Raw genomic sequence first — 19,940 nt, forward strand, 5'->3', positions numbered from 1 at the left:
GGCAGAACTCTAAATCCTAATATAATCTGAATCTTATTCTAAAATTGACAGCTAACAAAATCATCGATTGAAACATGAATTCATTACAAAAGCAATTAACTTTGTGGAAAAGTCTAGTAAGTATAATAAGAATTATAAGCATCCAAATAAGTATTATAAGAATGCTCAGAGACATAAATGAGTTAATAACTTTCTGTAAAAAGAGCTCGATAGTAAAAACTGAAATCAGTCAAGATCAGGTAGATATGGAATGGAAACCATTAGACATCCAAAAATTTAAAGCACAGTGACTGAAATCACAAAATAGTTGGCATCATTTCTAGAGTAGATAAATTTTCAGGTTTCTAGTGAAAGTCATTTAAATACTATCAGCACAAAAGACTGGAAATTGTAACAGAGAAATAAAATGTATATGGGAAGAGTTAAAACTTTCCAAAATTAAAGAAGTCTGATTCTTTGGATTGAAAGTGATTCTGAATTTCTAACAACTTAATATAGATTTACAACTAGACATTATAGTGAATTTGCAGAACATGAAGTATAAAGAGCAAAAGTTTCTTTAATTTTCCACATAGATTATCTATAAAGAAGAGAATATTAAACTGATAGCAATCTTCTTACAGTCAACAACAGATGGCGGGAAATCAGTGGAATATAATTTTCAAAGTGTTGGGGAAAATATAGATCTACTAAAAACTATGTAACTATCTGAACTATAATTCAAGACTGAAAGTGAAAGTAAAGTATTTTCACAGGTACTAGAAATGAAGGGAATTCACAGTCTATAGACCAACAAACAGAAAAGGATTTTGTTTAGAAGAAAAGTGAACTCAGAAGGATCAAATTTGATACACAGGAAAACTAAACCTATGTGCACAGAAATTACTTTAAGATTCACAAATTTAACTTTTACTATAGAATAATAACCGTGCATATTTTCATTTAAAGTGTAAATAGTCTAATTCCTGACAAGGATGGTAGTATTTACTAGGGAAGAAAACATACCAAGGTCTATCAGCTATTTAGAAGGACAGAAATAAATATATTTTATTATTCAGCAAACTATTCACGTATGTTAAAAAATATAAATACTTAAAAGACTAGGATTATAACCTACATTTACAAACTAGCAGAAGAATACAGATAGAATAAGAAAATGTTTCAATAATGTGAGAAAATAAAATAGAAGCAAAAAGTGCAAACTACAAGGGTAAAAACAAATCCAGATGTATCAACAATCTCATTAAAAGTGTATGTATTAAAATCACCTATTAAAATAAAGACTTTCAGAATGGATTCCAAAACTTTCTAGCTCTATGCTACCGGATAGTCCCTTGTAGTAAAGTAATAGTCCTTGATAGTAAAGTAGTAGTCTTTACTACTCTCTCTTTTGTCTTGTGATAAAGGAGCAGGGAAATCAGACGTAGCAAGGGAATTAATTCCAAGCTTAACTATGAATACAGACAAGGTAAGTGACACTACATGCATGATACCATTTGAGAATTCCTCTTGGATTCTAACTGAGCCTCTTTAGGATCTCTAGGGTTTGCCCTCAGAAACATATCATCAGTCCCCCTGCACCCCCACCTCAAATTCCAGGAACGGACCTTATTGGTATGCTCAGCTATACTGTTTACCATAAAGTAGGAAACTGCTTTTCAAATAACTTCAAGCCTTAATATACACCAAAAGCACCTCAAGAAAGCCTGCAACAGCCTGTTTTTAACTCACTGCAAGGCTCCTGGCCATGCTAGTGCTCTCTTGCTGAGACATGCTGCACACACAGGAAGGAGAACAAGTATGATGAAGCTTTGATACCCAATTCTCTTTCAGGTGCGCTTCTCCCAATACTGGCCCCCTTTTGTCCTGTCCCTGGAGAAGGGACTAGCAACCCACTCCAGTATTCTGGCCTGGAGAATCCGATGGACAGAGGAGCCTGGCGGGCTTCAGTCCATAGGGTCACAAAGAGTCGGACACGACTGTGTGACTATCACCACTTTGTCCCGTAACAAAGGGACAGACAGTAGGAAAAGCTGGTATAAAATTAAAAACCAGCATTTCCTACTATTAGTGCTATATAGAAAGAGAGTGATTTTGAAAGTAGGGACCCTGATGCCCTATGTCAGCAATGCCATGCTTATAATTAAGAAAATTGTTCCAGTAGCCTAGCAGTACCACACAGAAAAAAAGTTGCAAATGCTTGGTATGAGGTAAATTTAAGCGCAGAGAAAAACTGAAACTCTAGGTACCCAAATCAGGTAACTCAACAGGTGATTACTGGTTTTACTAAGGTGTTCAATCGATTAGAAAAAAGCACCTACTGTAACATTCTCTAGTCAAAAATTTCTTAAAATCTCTCCTATGGGATCCCAGTATTTTAAGCCTAGCTCTTAGCAACAGAGATAGAAAAAATGTTTCTCTTAAAGGGTTGCCTCACATGAAGTTCAGGTATGTCATGCTGAATACTCAGCTCAGGCGCCTCTCCCAGGAACTTTGGCATTGCACCCAACAACAGTGACCCCTCCCAGTCCCCACCCTCTTTACACACACACACACACACACACGAGGCTCCTACACAGCTGCCACATGCTACAATACCATTTTCAGACAATACTTTTTATTCTCCTCCTTCCCAGACCTTTGGAAATGACTTCTGGTTCAGAAATTTGAACTCTAAAGTTTGTGTGGAATTACAACCTGAATTATGATCTTTTAAATAAATATAAAAATGAATAACAACCTTCTAAATAGAGACATAAATATGGTCTACTTTCAGGTATTTACTTGATGACTGATTAAATTCTTAAATTAATAGTATCCTAAGATCACCTAAATGTTTTAGCTTGTAATACATTAAAAAAATTTTTTTTTAAGTTTCACTAACTGGAGTCATTCAAAATAAAACCGGCTAACTTTTTTTCTTATTTTAATTCTCACATTTAAAATACAGACTCACAATAATTGGACATTAAGAAATGTTAGAATTATGACACATTAAGAATGAAAGCCCATTGTTTTAACTAAAAAATGTATATACCTTTATGAATTATTTTGAGTAGAACCATTGACAAAATGCAGATGTACACATCTGGTATATAAATGCATATTCAGATGTGAACCTGTTCAGGAGTAAAATAGCAACTTTAAGAATGTTAATAAGAATGACAGGTGGAAGCAAGCATAGGGTACCAGAGATTCATCTGACTATGGAAAATGTTTAATAAAAGCTGTTTAATAATTAACTGAGAATCTAGTAGGCATAAGTGAACTTCCTGAATAACTTAGTCTATTTACTGAGATCACAGACAGAAAGGTGGAAATCTGTGGTTTTCAAGGATAGTTCTTCTGAAATATGTAATTTCCTTAGGATATAACAGGAATTATTTACATACACAAGATTCAGTGCTGTGCACTGTCTCAGTGCATAAATTACTATCTTGAGAGTGAGGTTATTAACTGCTTTCAAATATGCCAGGGCTCATAATGTAGCTACTAAGGCTGCCTAATTTTAACAATTTTAGATTTAAGAGGGATGTTTGACAGCCTGAGGCCCAACACCCTCATTTGGAAGGTTTGGAAATTAAGTCAAAGAGAAGAGATGACTTTCTCAAAGGAATACTGTAGCCGAAATGCAAATTAAACTCAAATATCTCAGCCCCGAACCCGAAGCTCATTTAATCAATTCTGCAGTTATCTGAGGAATCTGACACATTAGGTACTACACAGTTTTCTTAAATACAAACAAAAACAGTCTATTCTGAAAGGTTTTTTTCTCCACAATAAGTCAGAGAAGATTCCCAGACAAATTCAAGAATTCAGCTTCCTAAACCATCCACTGTGCTTGAAAGAGAAGTAACAGCATAAAGGAAAAATGTCTTACCTCTTGAATTAAAGATAAAATTCACAAGATTATTGTCTAGAAGTAGAAACTAGAAAAAGAGACTTTATATCACAGGAAGAATTGCTAGTTCTTTCTCAACAAAGCATGATCTTTAACATTATAAATTATAAAATTTGTATAGTAACACTGACACACTGGATCAGAAAATGTAAAATGACTTCAATTTGTAATTTTTCTCCCTAAAATATGGTTACTTCATTGTCTCTCAATGCCAGTTTGTGTGTGTGTGTGAACACACACACAGACACACACATGCATGAAAACCAAGGTACTTACTGAGCTGTAGAGATAGCCTTCACCATTCATGGCCACATAGAGGCTGGCCTTCACCCCTTGGATGGCCACCACACGCAGGCCCACAGGGATTAGATTGAAGAGGGCTAGAGGGCAAAAAGAGAGGAAAGGATCAATGACCTTTTGAATATATCATCTTGCTTCTTAAAATGACTCTTTTGAGGATTAAAACCTATGAACTGATATTAGTTGGCGGGGGCAGTTCTAAGAGTGAGGAGAACTGACTTCTTGTTTCTGCAGCATGACTAATTATTAACACTGTGACTTCAGGTAAATCACATAAACTCATCTGTAATAAAGGGATTAGATTAGAAGGACTCCAAACGCCCCTCATGGATCTGAGAGTCCAGGATCTCCACTCTACAAAACGAACATACACTCAAATTGTATAAGATGATTTTTCCTAACAAACAAATAATTTGAACCAAAAAATTCTTAATGGAAGAAAATACATTTCGAATCATAATTAAAAATAAAATGTGATCTTCATAACATATGCCAGAGCTTATTTTCCTTGTGGTCCTGAACACTGTCTTCTTAAATACACAAGATGAAAGCAAAAACCACTGGCTTATACTTAACTATGCTAGAAATAGGAGAACAGTTCTCTTTATTTTTCAGTTTTTATATATAAATGTAGATAGATGGATCAATGATTGCTAGATAGCTTAAGCTCTGATGGACATATTGTATATCAAATATATATATACGTCCATATTTATACACAAAACCATTAAAAATCAACTTCATAAATTTAATTCAATATCCTATGATAAAATGAGAATATGTTTGTAGTCTTTGAATATTTGTGTTGTCCACTACTGAAAATATTGAACAGTCTACTTGTCTACTTGGAGAAGGTACATAAATATCAGAAAGAAAATAAATAAGATAATCTAATTCTTTCAAAAGTGTACTTCTATAAATTAGATATCCCTATATAGCACTATTTTTAATAACACTGATAATTACAAAATGAGCATAAGCATAAAACATTATCTCTAACCTGAGAGAATTCATATTACTTGAAGCTGGAAAGCAATCATACAGCTAGGCTGTATAGATGGCAACATGAATATGAATGAAATATTTATAACAACTAAATATTTATAACATAAGAGAATAGCCCTGTAGTTCACTTTAACAACCTGCCTTAGTTAGAAGTTCTTATCTATCTTTTCTACTGATAAAATTCTGGTCTCAGTTTTGAATATAAGAAAAATATATATGTGTATTTTCTGGGGTTCTCTCAACATGGAATAGTAAGCCAAACATACACACACACACACACACAAGACACAGACACACACACACACACACAAGACACAGACACCTACACAGTATTTGGCTTTTAGTCAAATGTTCAACTGATAGTTCTAAGGATCAAGCCTAAGACCACAAGTTTGATACAGCAGTATTCAACTCCTAGATATTTGACATCAGACCAGTCTCTTTGCCTTTTTGAATCTTTTTCCTCATCTGTCATGAAAGCTGAGACTAAATCTTAGCAGATGCTTAAGAATTAATTGTTACTGCAATTTGAATCTGTACTTGTTTTTGTTCCTCCCATGTTCTTAAACTTGTCCCTGTGTTACTGAAATGAGAAGTAGTATAAGACCTTAAAGTCTACTTGGGGAGAGACAGCTAAGGCATATGGAATAATCTGATACAGTGTATAATGTAGTTCTATAATTAAATGTAATATATGCATTCTATATTTATATATATATATATATATTCTCTATGTACAGAAGTTCAGGGAAATGGAAGATCTGTGATCTGAAGTGTTCAAGAAATGTCTCACACAGACCCAAGCTGACACTTAAAGAAGGGACAGAAGTTGAGTAGGCGAAGATCAGAAACATTATAGTAGGGCAGGAAGTAAGAGTTTCCGTAGGGTAGTGTATGTGTATACGAAGGGACTAGCAGATTGAAGGATTTGATTCATACTGGGGAGGAATGGGCACGAACACCATGGAGATAAAGTAAGGAGAAATACCCGAGAGTCTGTCACTCCTGTCTTAGAGATCTAGATTTCATCAAATGGGCAACAAGAAGTGGGGTGTATAAACATTAAAGCAGCAACACAGATTACAAAAAAGTGGGAGAGATTCATAGACAGAGTAGTTTCTAAACTCATCACTCAGAAGCTGTGTGCCTTGGAGCCATTTGTTTACTCTCTCTGCTCTAGTTTTCCTGTCTATAAAATGGGCATAATAATCCTTACTGCATAGAATTGACAGAAGAATCAAATGCACTATCACGTCCTTGACATAAACAGAGATGTATTCTCTCTATTAAAGAGCTATTTTTCATTGACATATGATTCTTCTGCTTGTCAAATAAGGTAACCATAAGGTCTGATATAAATTGACATATCACCTGACCTATATCTACTCAGCTTATATTCAGAAGATCGATTACCACTTTTAAAATAATACTTTATTTTTGTGCAACACAATTTTCAAAGTGTTGATGAATTCATCATTGTATTTGACCCTCAACCATCAACACGATGAAGAATTTAGGACAGAATGATTAGCCTAATTTTTAGAAGAGCAAACAGGTTCAGAGAGGTAATCCTGGTGGAAATGCAACTGAACAAAGGTTTTCTGGCTCTCTAATGTGGTTATCTGCCCCAAATATCCTATTTCCTCCTCCTTCTCTTTTAAGTTTAATTTCACCTAATACTCAATTTTTCTAGGCTCTAAAATCACTGCAGATGGTGACTGCAGCCATGAAATTAAAAGACGCTTACTCCTTGGAAGGAAAGTTATGACCAATCTAGATAGCATATTCAAAAGCAGAGACATTACTTTGCCAACAAAGGTTCGTCTAGTCAAGGCTATGGTTGTTCCTGTGGTCATGTATGGATGTGAGAGTTGGACTGTGAAGAAGGCTGAGTGCCGAAGAATTGATGCTTTTGAACTGTGGTGTTGGAGTAGACTCTTGAGAGTCCCTTGGACTGCAAGGAGATCCAACCAGTCCATTCTGAAGGAGATCAGCCCTGGGATTTCTTTGGAAGGAATGATGCTGAAGCTGAAACTCCAGTACTTTGGCCACCTCATGCGAAGAGTTGACTCAATGGAAAAGACTCTGATGCTGGGAGGGATTGGGGGCAGGAGGAGAAGGGGACAACAGAGGATGAGATGGCTGGATGGCATCACTGACTCGATGGACGTGAGTCTGAGTGAACTCCGGGAGTTGATGATGGACAGGGAGGCCTGGTGTGCTGCGATTCATGGGGTTGCAAAGAGTCGGACACGACTGAGTGACTGATCTGATCTGATCTGATCACCTAATACCCATTCTCACCTTCTCAAAAATAATAGATAATTTCGCTAAATTTCCATATATAGCCTGTGTCTAACTGTGGCAATAGATCAGTACTGGCCAATGAGATGTAGGCAGAAATGTCTTTGTACTCATGAATATCCTTTTCTTCAAGACAACTGCCCTTTGCCCTCTTCTACCATTTCCCCTATTGCTGTTTGGATGGGGATGAGGTTAGGGTTGCTGGATTATCTCAGGCCATGAAAACAAGGGCTGCCCCTTGAGAGGGTGATGACAAGTGAACTGTAAAGAGTTGGGCCCCTGAGGACTTTGTGGAGCAATGGCACCAGTCCAGCTTTCAATTACCTAGGTCTGGCTTTTATGTGAGAAAAATAAGTCCTTGTTACTTTAGTCTGTGCAACCTACTTTAGTTACTTTGGTCTGAGCCAAACCTACCTCTAACTGATAGACATTGGGAACAAAAGTAGAGTCAACACATGAGGTATGAACTACATTTACACACTGTAAATAAATGTAACCACTGGAAAATAACAAGTCCAATGATGATACTTATGAAAAAGAGCAAAGAAACCCAAAATTGTGCATAATGTCTTTCTAAAGTAAAGATTTCCCAGGACAAATGCAAACAACATTGGTTCATTTAGCTAAAACAGGATTAAAAAAGCAACTATAAAGCTTTTCCTATCTGAGGAGAGGGAGAAAACTGCTAAAGCAAGACACAGACAAAAACAAGAAACTTGTGTGAAAGTTTTATACGAAGCATAAGGTGATAATGGCTTTTAGATGGTACGCTTTGAGAGATTTAGCAAGTTTATTAAAAACAAAATCAGTAAACAATCTGGAATGAGAGTTTCTAGTGGTAAAAGCTAAAAGCTATTCTCTTTGGGAGGGTCTGCATCTGCCTCTTAAAATCTTGAAGAATGGCAAATGACTTCTTCTGATCTATTATTTATCTTCCACACAGCACTCTGGCTCCAGCCCTTTGTTACTTAGTGACAATCCCTCCTATATCTCCAGTCTTCCTTTCCATTCTCAAAGAGCAACTGGGCCATACCACTCTTCCAAGTCCCTTCCCTCTACTCATGCCACTTCCCTGCTGTCAGTTCCCTGCTTGATTCCTCAAGTGACTATTCATCATGTACAGGACAGATCCAAAGCCTTTAAGTCTGACCCTCAATGCCCTTTAGCACCTGACTGTAAACCACTCTTCCAGTTTATCACCTGCAACTGTTCCATTCATCATGAGCAGTTTCACAGAGCCTTTTGCCACATCCTAAGTTTCCCCTTGATCTTAATTAAACTAGATTGGATTCATGGTTCTTTTTCCCTCTCTCTTTGGAAGATAGGTTTTTGGAAACCCTATCTTCCCTATTTAACTGGACCATAAGTCTTACCCAAACCCTTGAGAGATAAGTTTCCTTTTCCATAATTATTTATTTCATGGGCATATCTCTGCAATGGTTTTTGGAACACAGTAATAGAGTTATTTGCTTACACATCTGTCTCCTTCCTTAAGGACTCTTGAGGGTAAATCTATGCAACGTCTACCCCAGTTCTATGTACTTAACTTATTTTCAGTAAATATTAATTTTAAGAGTCATGAAAAGACATTATTTCTAGGAATATATAAAGAAAAGTTGCTTCTTAAAATGAAAAGGAAATTAAAAACTTAAAACATCTCAGCTCAATATTCAAGGTTATTTATATATAACCTATATTTCTGCTCTACCACACTACTCATTCTAATGTATTTATTTACTGCTTCTAGTAATTTGATCTTCTTCCTCCTTTCTTTTAACTTCATGTTTTTCCTTACTTCACTGCCTGTGCTTGCAATGTCATTCACCCAATATCTTCATATGGAAACCCCCGCCAGGCTTGAAATGACACACAAAATACCAAGTGCTTTCTCTCACTTCTCAGCTCCCCTAATCCTAGATCTAGACTATATTTATCACAATGTTTATTTTCCTTAAAAATATCTTTTCCCCAACCACAACTAGTTTATAAGCTCTCCAAAATAAGCATCATATCTAGATCACACTTGTACAATATGGAGAAAGAGAGAGTTGAAGAGGAAAGAGAGACAGACATAGAAACAGAGAGAGAGAGACAGAGGTTAAGAGAGAGAATAAGCAGAATGGTATACATTCTGCTTATATTCAGAATATCAGTAAACATTCAGTGAATAAAGACTACAATTATAAGCCGAATAAGAGTCCAAGCATCTAATATGACATTCAAGCATCTTCTCAACCTTGTTCTTTCCAAAATGAGTATTTCATTCTAAATCTTACATAAATCTGACCCACATTTTGAAAAAAGAAGTCACAGAGTTGGTGATCATGAGATCCATAACAAACTCAACCACTCAACTACATGGAAAAAGGTAAGGAAAAGAGGTAATAAAGGGAAATACTAGTTTATTCAACAAATGGTGTTAGGAAAATTAGATATCCACATCCAAAAGAATGAAATTGGACTCTTATTTCATATCATACTCAAAAATCAACTCAAAATGGATTGTAGATCTAAAAAATAAACCTGAAACTGCAAAATTCAAAGAGGAAAAGCTTCTGGACATTGATCTTGTAAGTGATTTCTTGGATATGACACCAGAAGCACAGGCAACATAAACAAAAATAAACAAGATTACATCAAAGGTAAACCTTCTGCACAACAAAGGAAACAATCAACAGAATGAAAGGCAATCTAAAGAACGGAAGAAAATATCTGTAAACCATAATCTGATAAGGAGTTAATATTCTAAATATATAAGTACAAACCAATAGCAAAAGAAAAAAACACGCACAAATAATCCAATTAAAAAGGGCCAAAAGACTTAAACAGACATTTCTCCAAAGATGAAATACAAATGATGAATACATGATAAACACTCAACAGCACTAATTATCAGGGAAATGCAAATCAAAACTACAGTGAGATATCACCTCATACCTATTTGAATGACCACTATTTAAAAAGAAAAAAAGATAACAGATGTTACCAAGGATGCAGATATACTAGAAACTTCAGGCACTGTTGTTAGGAATGTCAAGTGTTAGTTGCTCAGTCATATTCAACTCTTTGTGACCCCATAGACTGTAGCCCACCAGGCTCCGCTGTCCATGGATTTCCCATGTAAGAATACTGTAGTGGGTTGTCATTTCCTCCTCCAGCGGATCTTCCCAACACAGGGATTGTACCTGTGACTCCTGGATTGCAGGCAGATTCTGCACTGTTTGAGTCAGCAGGGAAGTATACATATGTCCAAATTCATCAAATTGGATACATTAGACATTTAGGTATTTTGGGTATGTCAATTATACTTCAATAATAGATGACACCGCCCTTATGGCAGAAAGTGAAGAGGAACTAAAAAGCCTCTTGATGAAAGTGAAAGTGGAGAGTGAAAAAGTAGGCTTAAAGCTCAACATTCAGAAAACGAAGATCATGGCATCTGGTCCCATCATTTCATGGAAAACAGATGGGGAAACAGTGCAAACAGTGTCAGACTTTATTTTTGGGGGCTCCAAAATCACCGCAGATGGTGACTGCAGCCATGAAATTAAAAGACGCTTACTCCTTGGAAGGAAAGTTATGACCAACCTAGATAGCATATTCAAAAGCAGAGACATTACTTTGCCAACAAAAGTCTGTCTAGTCAAGGCTATGGTTTTTCCTGTGGTCATGTATGGATGTGAGAGTTGGACTGTGAAGAAAGCTGAGCGCCGAAGAATTGATGCTTTTGAACTGTGGTGTTGAAGAAGACTCTTGAGATTCCCTTGGACTGCAAGGAGATCCAACCAGTCCATTCTGAAGGAGATCAGCCCTGGGATTTCTTTGGAAGCAATGATGCTGAAGCTGAAACTCCAGTACTTTGGCCACCTCATGCAAAGAGTTGACTCATTGGAAAAGACTCTGATGCTGGGAGGGATTGCAATTCATGGGGTCGCAAAGAGTCGGACACAACTGAGCGAATGAACTGAACTGATGTTATATATATATTTTTTTTTCAAAGGTTATACCCCAAATTATATAAGTTTTCAGTTATATATATATTTTTTTCAAAGGTTATACCCCAAATTATATAAGCTTTCAGTTCAGTTCAGTCGCTCAGTCGTGTCCAACTCTTTGCAACCCCATGAACTGCAGCACACCAGGCCTCCCTGTCCATCACCAACTCCTGGAGTTCACTCAGACTCACGTCCATCGAGTCAGTGATGCCATCCAGCCATCTCATCCTCTGTCGTCCCCTTCTCCTCCTGCCCCCAATCCCTCCCAGTATCAGAGTCTTTTCCAATGAGTCAACTCTTCGCATGAGGTGGCCAAAGTACTGGAGTTTCAGCTTCAGCATCATTGCTTCCAAAGAAATCCCAGGGCTGATCTCCTTCAGAATGGACTGGTTGGATCTCCTTGCAGTCCAAGGGACTCTCAAGAGTCTTCTCCAACACCACAGTTCAAAAGCATCAATTCTTCGGCGCTCAGCTTTCTTCACAGTCCAACTCTCACATCCATACATGACCACAGGTAAAACCATAGCCTTGACTAGACAGACCTTTGTTGGCAAAGTAATATCTCTGCTTTTGAATATGCTATCTAGGTTGGTCATAACTTTCCTTCCAAGGAGCAAGCGTCTTTTAATTTCATGGCTGCAGTCACCATCTGCAATGATTTTGGAGCCCAGAAAAACAAAGTCTGACACTGTTTCCACTGTTTCCCATTTAATTTCATGGCTGCAGTCACCACCTGCAGTGATTTTGGAGCCCAAAAAAACAATGTCTGACACTGTTTCCACTGTTTCCCCATCTATTTCCCATGAAGTGATGGGGCCGGATGCCATGATCTTCGTTTTCTGAATGTTGAGTTTTAAGCCAACTTTTTCACTCTCCTCTTTCACCTTCATCAAGAGGCTTTTTAGTTCCTCTTCACTTTCTGCCATAAGGGTGGTGTCATCTGCGTATCTGAGGTTATTGATATTTCTCCCAGCAATCTTGATTCCAGCTTGTGCTTCTTCCAGTCCAGCATTTCTCATGATGTACTCTGCACATAAGTTAAACAAGCAGGGTGTTAATATACAGCCTTGACGTACTCCTTTTCCTATTTGTAACCAGTCTGTTGTTTCATGTCCAGTTCTAACTGTTGCTTCCTGACCTGCATACAGATTTCTCAAGAGGCAGGTCAGGTGGTCTGGTATTCCCATCTGTTTCAGAATTTTCCACAGTTTATTGTGATCCACACAGTCAAAGGCTTTGGCATAGTCAATAAAGCAGAAATAGATGTTTTTCTGGAACTCTCTTGCTTTTTCGATGATCCAGTGGATGTTGGCAATTTAGTCTCTGGTTCCTCTGCCTTTTCTAAAACCAGCTGGAACAACTGGAAGTTCGTGGTTCACATATAGGTGAAGCCTGGCTTGGAGAATTTTGATCATTACTTTAGGACCTATAAAACTTAAGTCAGTCTCAGTGAGAAAGGAAAAACTGAAAAGATTTTATTCCTTGAATACCTACTTTTTCTCAGGCATCATGCTAGTATTTTGATATGCAAAATGTCATTTCAAAAATAAATTAAACTGACTACTTGGCTTTATTTCAAGATTTAAAAAGTCCTCATTTGAGTGGGATGCGGGAACAAAGTATCAATAAAAAAATGAAGGGAATGAAAAGTGCCACCCAAAATTTGGAGTAAGATTCTATGGCCTTAGTTACCAAAACTCTCATACAACTTCGTGTAAATATCTCTAATCAAAAGTCACTTATTGTTTTCATTAATGTTTATTGAGCACTTAGGATAGGTGACATGGCATGCTTAGGCTAGGAAAACAGTGACATACATATCCAACAGATGTGGTCCCTGAGGAATACACCTTCATCTGTAAATCTCTGATACTCCCACTATTCTGTGGGCAAGCTGAAGGCAAAGGAAACTATTATTATTATCCTCATTGCCTAGCAACGACATCTTAGAAGCATCTTGGTCTTAGAAGCCACTATTCAATATTTGCCAAATAAATGAATGAATCAGCAGTGGTTTCTCTTTAAGCTTGCTTATTCACAGCTTCTCTAGGTCATATTTCCATAATTAAGCATGTAAGAAAAAATCAAATATAAAACTTACCACCCATGGAGTGTATTCAAATATGGAATCTAAAGGGAAAGCCAGAAAACCTGCATGGTAACAGAGTTTGAGAGGGTAGGAGCATAGGACGCACAGGGCTGATATGTGTGTGTGTAGGGTGATGCAGGTTTTGTAGAAAATGAAGAGGAACAGAAGATTTTGGGGAATCTACTACAAACAAGCTACTGGACAGGACACCGTGTAAGATTATATTGGACTGGGAAAAAAGTACTTTTTAAGAAGTGCTATATTATTATTATTTTTTAAGATTTTGGAACAACTCTTTTGGCTAGGTCCTTTCTTTTTTTTACTTTAAAAAATTTATTGAAATATAGTTCACATACAGTATTATGTAAGTTATAGGCAAACAACAGAGTGATTCATAATTTTTAAAGGTTATATTCCATTTATAGTTACTACAGAATACTGGCTATGTTCCTTGAGTTGTGCAATAAGTCCTTTATAGCTGGTTTATTTTATACTTAACAGTTTGTACTTCTTAATCCCCTACTACTATCTTGCCCCTCCCCTCTTCTAGCTCCCCACTGGTAACCACTAGTTTGTTCTCTATATCTGTGAGTCTATTTGTTTTTGTTATTATATTCACTTTCTTCATTTTTTAGAGTTTATATATAAGCAATATCATACAGTATTTGTCTGTCTACTATGTGAAATAAAAGTGTTATGTCCTTATTCAATTTAACTTCCACCTATTATCTACACAAGTTATCTCAGTGACAGAACAGTGACAAGCTAAAACATACTGGAAAGCACTTCACGTGACAAAGAATGCACAAAGAAGACAGAGAAGAGGAAGAGAAGTAGGGAAGCAGAGAAGGAAAGCAAAGTTCATTACAAATTCTTTGCAACAGATAAATCTAGTGTCCTTCCAAGTAACTTCTAAGGACAGGCTCTTATTGCTTGGAAAAATGAACAGATTTAAAAGAGTGTATTTGTATTTTGAAATACTGGGTTGAATTTGCAAAGATGGAGAGAAAAAGATGCATTTTCTGACTCACTAAAAGCCCAAGAAAATTTATAGTAGAAGATACTGAGACAGAACAAAGATTATATGGGTGCCCAAAAATAATCTGTGCACTCTCAATATCAAATTGTCTTAAAAATTCAATACCATTTCCCACACTTCAAAATGTTCTCAATAAATATGTTTTGTTAGAATATAAGTAATATCATATCTGACAAAATCTTAACCTAAAATTAAGTTGGTATCAGGTTATTTTTCCCTCTAATTTCACAGTCTGTTACAACAACACTTGTAATTATAATATTTGTGATAATTTTTGTAGATCACTTGATTGGTTTTGTTAGTCATGATATTAATATACATTTCTGGTATTTATCATTTAACTAGATAGTAACACCGAGTAAATGAACATGAATTTCAGCAAACTTGGAAAGATAATGGAGGACAGAGGATCCTGGTGTGCTACAGTCCATGGAGTTGCAGAGTCAGACAAGACTTAGCAACTGAACAACAAAGGTCAATTTTGCCCCTTCCCCTTTTCAGTAGAAAAATGCTATTATTGAAGAGTCGGCAAGCTAGGAGATAGTATGAGCTCTTAAATCCTCCAACACAAAAGCAGTTATATAAAGTACAATGGAGTATTCACTCAGACAAATGAATTATTCTCTTATCCTAATTTCATGGCAGTCCATACACAGCACTTATCACATTGCTTAATCATATTTATGTCTTTGCCTGACCCTCACGGCAAACTAGGGATTCTTCAAAAGTATGAAATTATGGGGCTTTTTTCATCCAGAGTACATTGCATAGAAGAAGCTGAAATGATTGTTCATTTCATTGAATTTAACCTCAAAAACAACATTTCTTACAGAAATTAAGGGAAATTGTCCTGACTTCTTTAGCATTAAGTCAAGAAAACAAGACTGAAATGAGGACTAAACTTCAGTCCAGAGATACAGCTCTAGGTCACGAGCCCTAGTTCTAACATTTGACAGTTCTGACATTGATTCAAAGGAATAGGTCCTCCCTGAAATTTCATATCTGCTCTGAATATTTTATTGATTTACCATGCAGATGAATTAAGATAACAATTTTCATAAAAACTTGTTAAACTATAAAAGCAAAATACAAAATTATTGGTATCAGTTGCGGGGTAGGGGGGGGGGCTGTTATTTAACCTCCAAATCTAGAGCTTTCAAAATGGGAGTGGGGTGGTGGACGCCTGGGTCATCACTGCCTCATAATTTAAACTTCTTAAAATATCATGGGAGGAAAAAATATATTTCATTTTATATGTTTAAGATCCAGTAAGCAAAAATAACTACATTTAAAATAAAACATTAAAATAATGTAAAAATCAACGTACTTTCACCTATGTTGATTCAGTGCTTTCAATATAATGCCTTACTTTATAAACAATTGATCAATTAATTCAATTGCCTGATTTATTTTCCTCACTAAATTTACTGACTTTTGGAACTGATTAGTTGTGTGGGACTTACAGGCTTAAATTTTTTCTTCCAAGCATTGCATGCTATGCTGTCACTTCCGTCCTGTCTGACTCTTTGCAACCCCATGGACTATAGCCAGCCAGGCTCCTCTGTCCATGGGGACTCTCCAGGCCAGAATACTGGAGTGGGTTGCCATGCCCTCCTCCAGGGTATCTTCCCAACCCAGGGATCAAACCCACATCTCTTACGTTTCCTGCATTGGTAGGCAGGTTCTTTACCACTAGCACCACCTGGGAAGCCCAAGCATTGGCTAATAGCAAACACAATGGATTTTCAACTTAGTGAAAATGAACAACATGACGACCCCCTTCTTTGACAACAGCTGGTGGAAATACCTGCCATAGCTCAGGTAGAAATCCTGCCACTGGCTTTTAATCCTGATATTATCATATAACCTTTCCTGTGTTACTTCAAAGATGTTCAGAAACTGCATAATTAACAAGTCAATTCAACCTGATTTTTTTTCCCTTAAGGTGAAAAATGAAGCATATCACTACTGATAATGAAAGCAAATGTCTGTCATCACTCATCTGCTGTAGCCTATTTGTCTTGTACAGAACATGTATCTCACATTCCATTTGAAAAATTCAGTGAACAGAACAGGTGTCAGTCCATAAGATCAATGGGCAAAAACACCCTCAAAGAAGTCTCTGCATATTTTGAAGGCTTTAGATTTGTATCTTCCACAAATCTGCCATCAAACACTATGTTGCCAAAATTGACACCATGGTCTATTAGGTTTATTCATGAATTCATCACCTGTATTCTAGGCACTGCAGTAGTATAATAGACAAGCAGGATACATGTCATGATGATAATGAAAGTCTAAAACAGAAAAGAAAGTAATTCTAAACGTGTACTCTTCCTCCATCTTTACATATGAGGGCACTGAATTTAGCTCAAAAATATGGTTTTGCCAAGGTCATCAAGTCAGCCAAATAAGAGCTACAGTGTGCACTTAGCTGCTATCGGCTGTAAGGCTACATAGTACTGTTTCTCTTAAGAAATAGAAAAGAAATTCTCATAGATTGTTGGGTGGCATCAATAACTCAATGGACATGAGTTTGAAAAACTCCAGGAAATAGTGAAGAACAGGGAAGCCTGGCGTGCTGCACTGCTGCTGCTGCTGCTAAGTCTCTTCAGTCGTGTCCGACTCTGTGTGACCCCATAGACGGCAGCCCACCAGGCTCCCCCGTCCCTGGGATTCTCCAGGCAAGAACACTGGAGTGGGTTGCCATTTCCTTCTCCAATGAATGAAAGTGAAAAGTGAAAGTGACATCACTCAGTTGTCTCCGACTCTTCTCGACCCCATGGACTGCAGCCTACCAGGCTCCTCCATCCATAGGATTTTCCAGGCAAGAGTATTGGAGTAGGTTGCCATTGCCTTCTCTGTGCTGCACTGCACGTGGTCTCAAAGAGTAGGACACGACTGAGCGACTGAGTAACAATATAATCACAACCTAAATAGCTATAAAGAAAGTGAGTGGAAAAATGAAATTATAATAAATGAATCAGCCAAACAGAAATGCCCCACCCAGAAAATACAAAACCTGGAGTTCTTAGTTAAAATTACACACAGACAATACAAGTTAACTTGCTTAAGATGGTTTAGACATGTTCAACCAAAGCTTTGCATTTCATTATCATTAATTATCATTAATTACCAAAACAAGAAAGCACTTTTGAAAATTTATGCACATAATATTGATGAGTAATTAAAGAGTGGAAACTCAGCTAAAAAGCCACAAAGGAAACATTCACAACTCCACTTAATTTTTGTTGACATTTACACTCAAATGTTATATGTACTGATCTCAATGAATATATATGTAATACATGTACAGTTGTCCTAAAAATATTAAGTGGATCTAGAGAAATAAATGCAGTAAGAGATTTTTAGAAATGTAGGAGAAAAATGTAAAAAATAAGAAGATTCTGTCATTAACTTAAAATCTCTCTTTCAATCCATCATCACTATAATCCCATTGCATTTCACTCTACTGCAATGCTCAGGAACTTTCACTGGTCCCCCACGTCATAAAATATAAGCTCTAAACTCCTTTATGTGTCAGTTAAGGCACTGTAAAATATGGTGCCTTTGACACTTCCTCACAATCTCTTTGCTTCATCCAAATTAGTTGTTGTTTGGTCGCTAACTCATGTCCGACTTTGCAACACCATGAACTGCAGCATGCCACACTCCTCTGTCCTCCACTAACTCCCTGTGTTTGCTCAAATTCATGCCCAATGAGTTAGTGATGTTGTCTAACCATCTCATCCTCTGCCACCCCCTTCTCCTTTTCCCTTCAATCTTTCCCAGCGTCAGGGTCTTTTTCAATGAGTCAGCTCTAATTCATCCAAATTAGTCAGTTCATTTCTCTCCAATGTGGCAGGAACTTTCTCCACTAGGTGATTCTGTGCTTCCTTATCTGACATGCAGTTCTCCTAATTTTAGCTTGAATATTTTGGTCCCATTCTTCAAGATTCAGTTTGAAATCTGTTTTCACTGAGCACAATGGCTTTGGGGAATGACTGTCATCTTTAGGCTTCTCTGGTGGCTTGGACAGTAAAGAGTCTGCCTGCAGTGAGGAAGACCCGGGTTCAATCCTTGGGTCAGGAAGATCGCCCAGAGAAGGAAATGGCAACCAACTCCAGTATTCTTGCCTGGAAAATCCCATGGATGGAGGAGCTTAGAAGGATACAGTCCATGGGGTTACAAAGAGTCGGACATGACTTAACGACTTCACGTCACCCATCTCTGGAATCTGGTGACTGTTCTAAATCACTTGGCAGCACTGGTGCTACCTTGCAATATTAAATTTTGTTTTACATACAAGTTCAACCTCCTCTAATATCCTTGGAGCAGATATTACACTGCAGTCACCTTCATAATCCAGCAACTAGAAACCAGCTGGCCCTCAATTTGTTGGAGTTAATGAATGAAAATGAAGCAAGTACCTGGCAGGCATACATGACACTCTAGTCATTTTGCTGTAGTTGCCTGAAGCTGCATCTTAAGAAGTTGTTTGAGTCTTGGTCACAATAAACGTTTTGAGAACTTATTGATATCTGTTGCAGCAGACACAGGAGGACCTATTTATTGGTCAATATCCATCTTTTTTTTTTTTAAACTTTACATAATTGTATTAGTTTTGCCAAATATCAAAATGAATCCGCCACAGGTATACATGTGTTCCCCATCCTGAACCTTCCTCCCTCCTCCCTCCCCATACCATCCCTCTGGGTCGTTCCAGTGCACTAGCCCCAAGCATCCAGTATCGTGCATCGAACCTGGACTGGCATCTCGTTTCATACATGATATTTTACATGTTTCAATGCCATTCTCCCAAATCTTCCCATCCTCTCCCTCTCCCACAGAGTCCATAAGACTGTTCTATACATCAGTGTCTCTTTTGCTGTCTCGTACACAGGGTTATTGTTACCATCTTTCTAAATTCCATATATATGCGTTAGTATACTTTTGAGCTTTGGTCAATATCCATCTTGAGGGCCTCCTTTTATAATAAAATATCATGGAAGATTCCATAAAAGGACAGCGATGATTTGCACTGTACTTTAAAAAATATCTCATTTTATAACTGTCTCAATGATTTTTGCTGCATTATTACAACTATCTGAGGAGTTGTTGTTGTTTTCATTCTGATGCCCTGGCCACACCCATGGCAACTAAATTAAAATCTTCAGTTGGAATTTTCAAGATTAAAACTAGGTATCAATATTTTTTAAACTCTCCAGATGATTCCAATGTGCAGCACTGTTAAAAAGCAATTTCATATTCAATAGGTCTGAAGTGGTTCTAACAAGCTCCCTGGTG

The 19,940-nt window shown here is 37.2% G+C and overlaps 1 protein-coding gene across 10 annotated transcripts in view; it reads right to left on the minus strand.

Moving 5' to 3' along the window:
* Window positions 1-19,940, minus strand: part of FGF12 (fibroblast growth factor 12) — a 618,054-nt gene that overhangs the window by 194,796 nt on the left and 403,318 nt on the right. For all 10 annotated transcript variants that reach the window (XM_086319645.1, XM_086319636.1, XM_086319676.1 and 7 more), the window contains one exon: window positions 4,178-4,281. In XM_086319645.1, the coding sequence (XP_086175771.1) occupies window positions 4,178-4,281 (104 nt within the window). The remainder of the gene's footprint in view (window positions 1-4,177; window positions 4,282-19,940) is intronic.

The sequence above is a fragment of the Bos grunniens genome, chromosome 1 (assembly GCF_055505025.1).
Source record: "Bos grunniens cultivar Pamir isolate PY7600 chromosome 1, Bosgru_T2T1.0, whole genome shotgun sequence".
NCBI classification, from domain to species: Eukaryota; Metazoa; Chordata; class Mammalia; order Artiodactyla; family Bovidae; genus Bos; species Bos grunniens.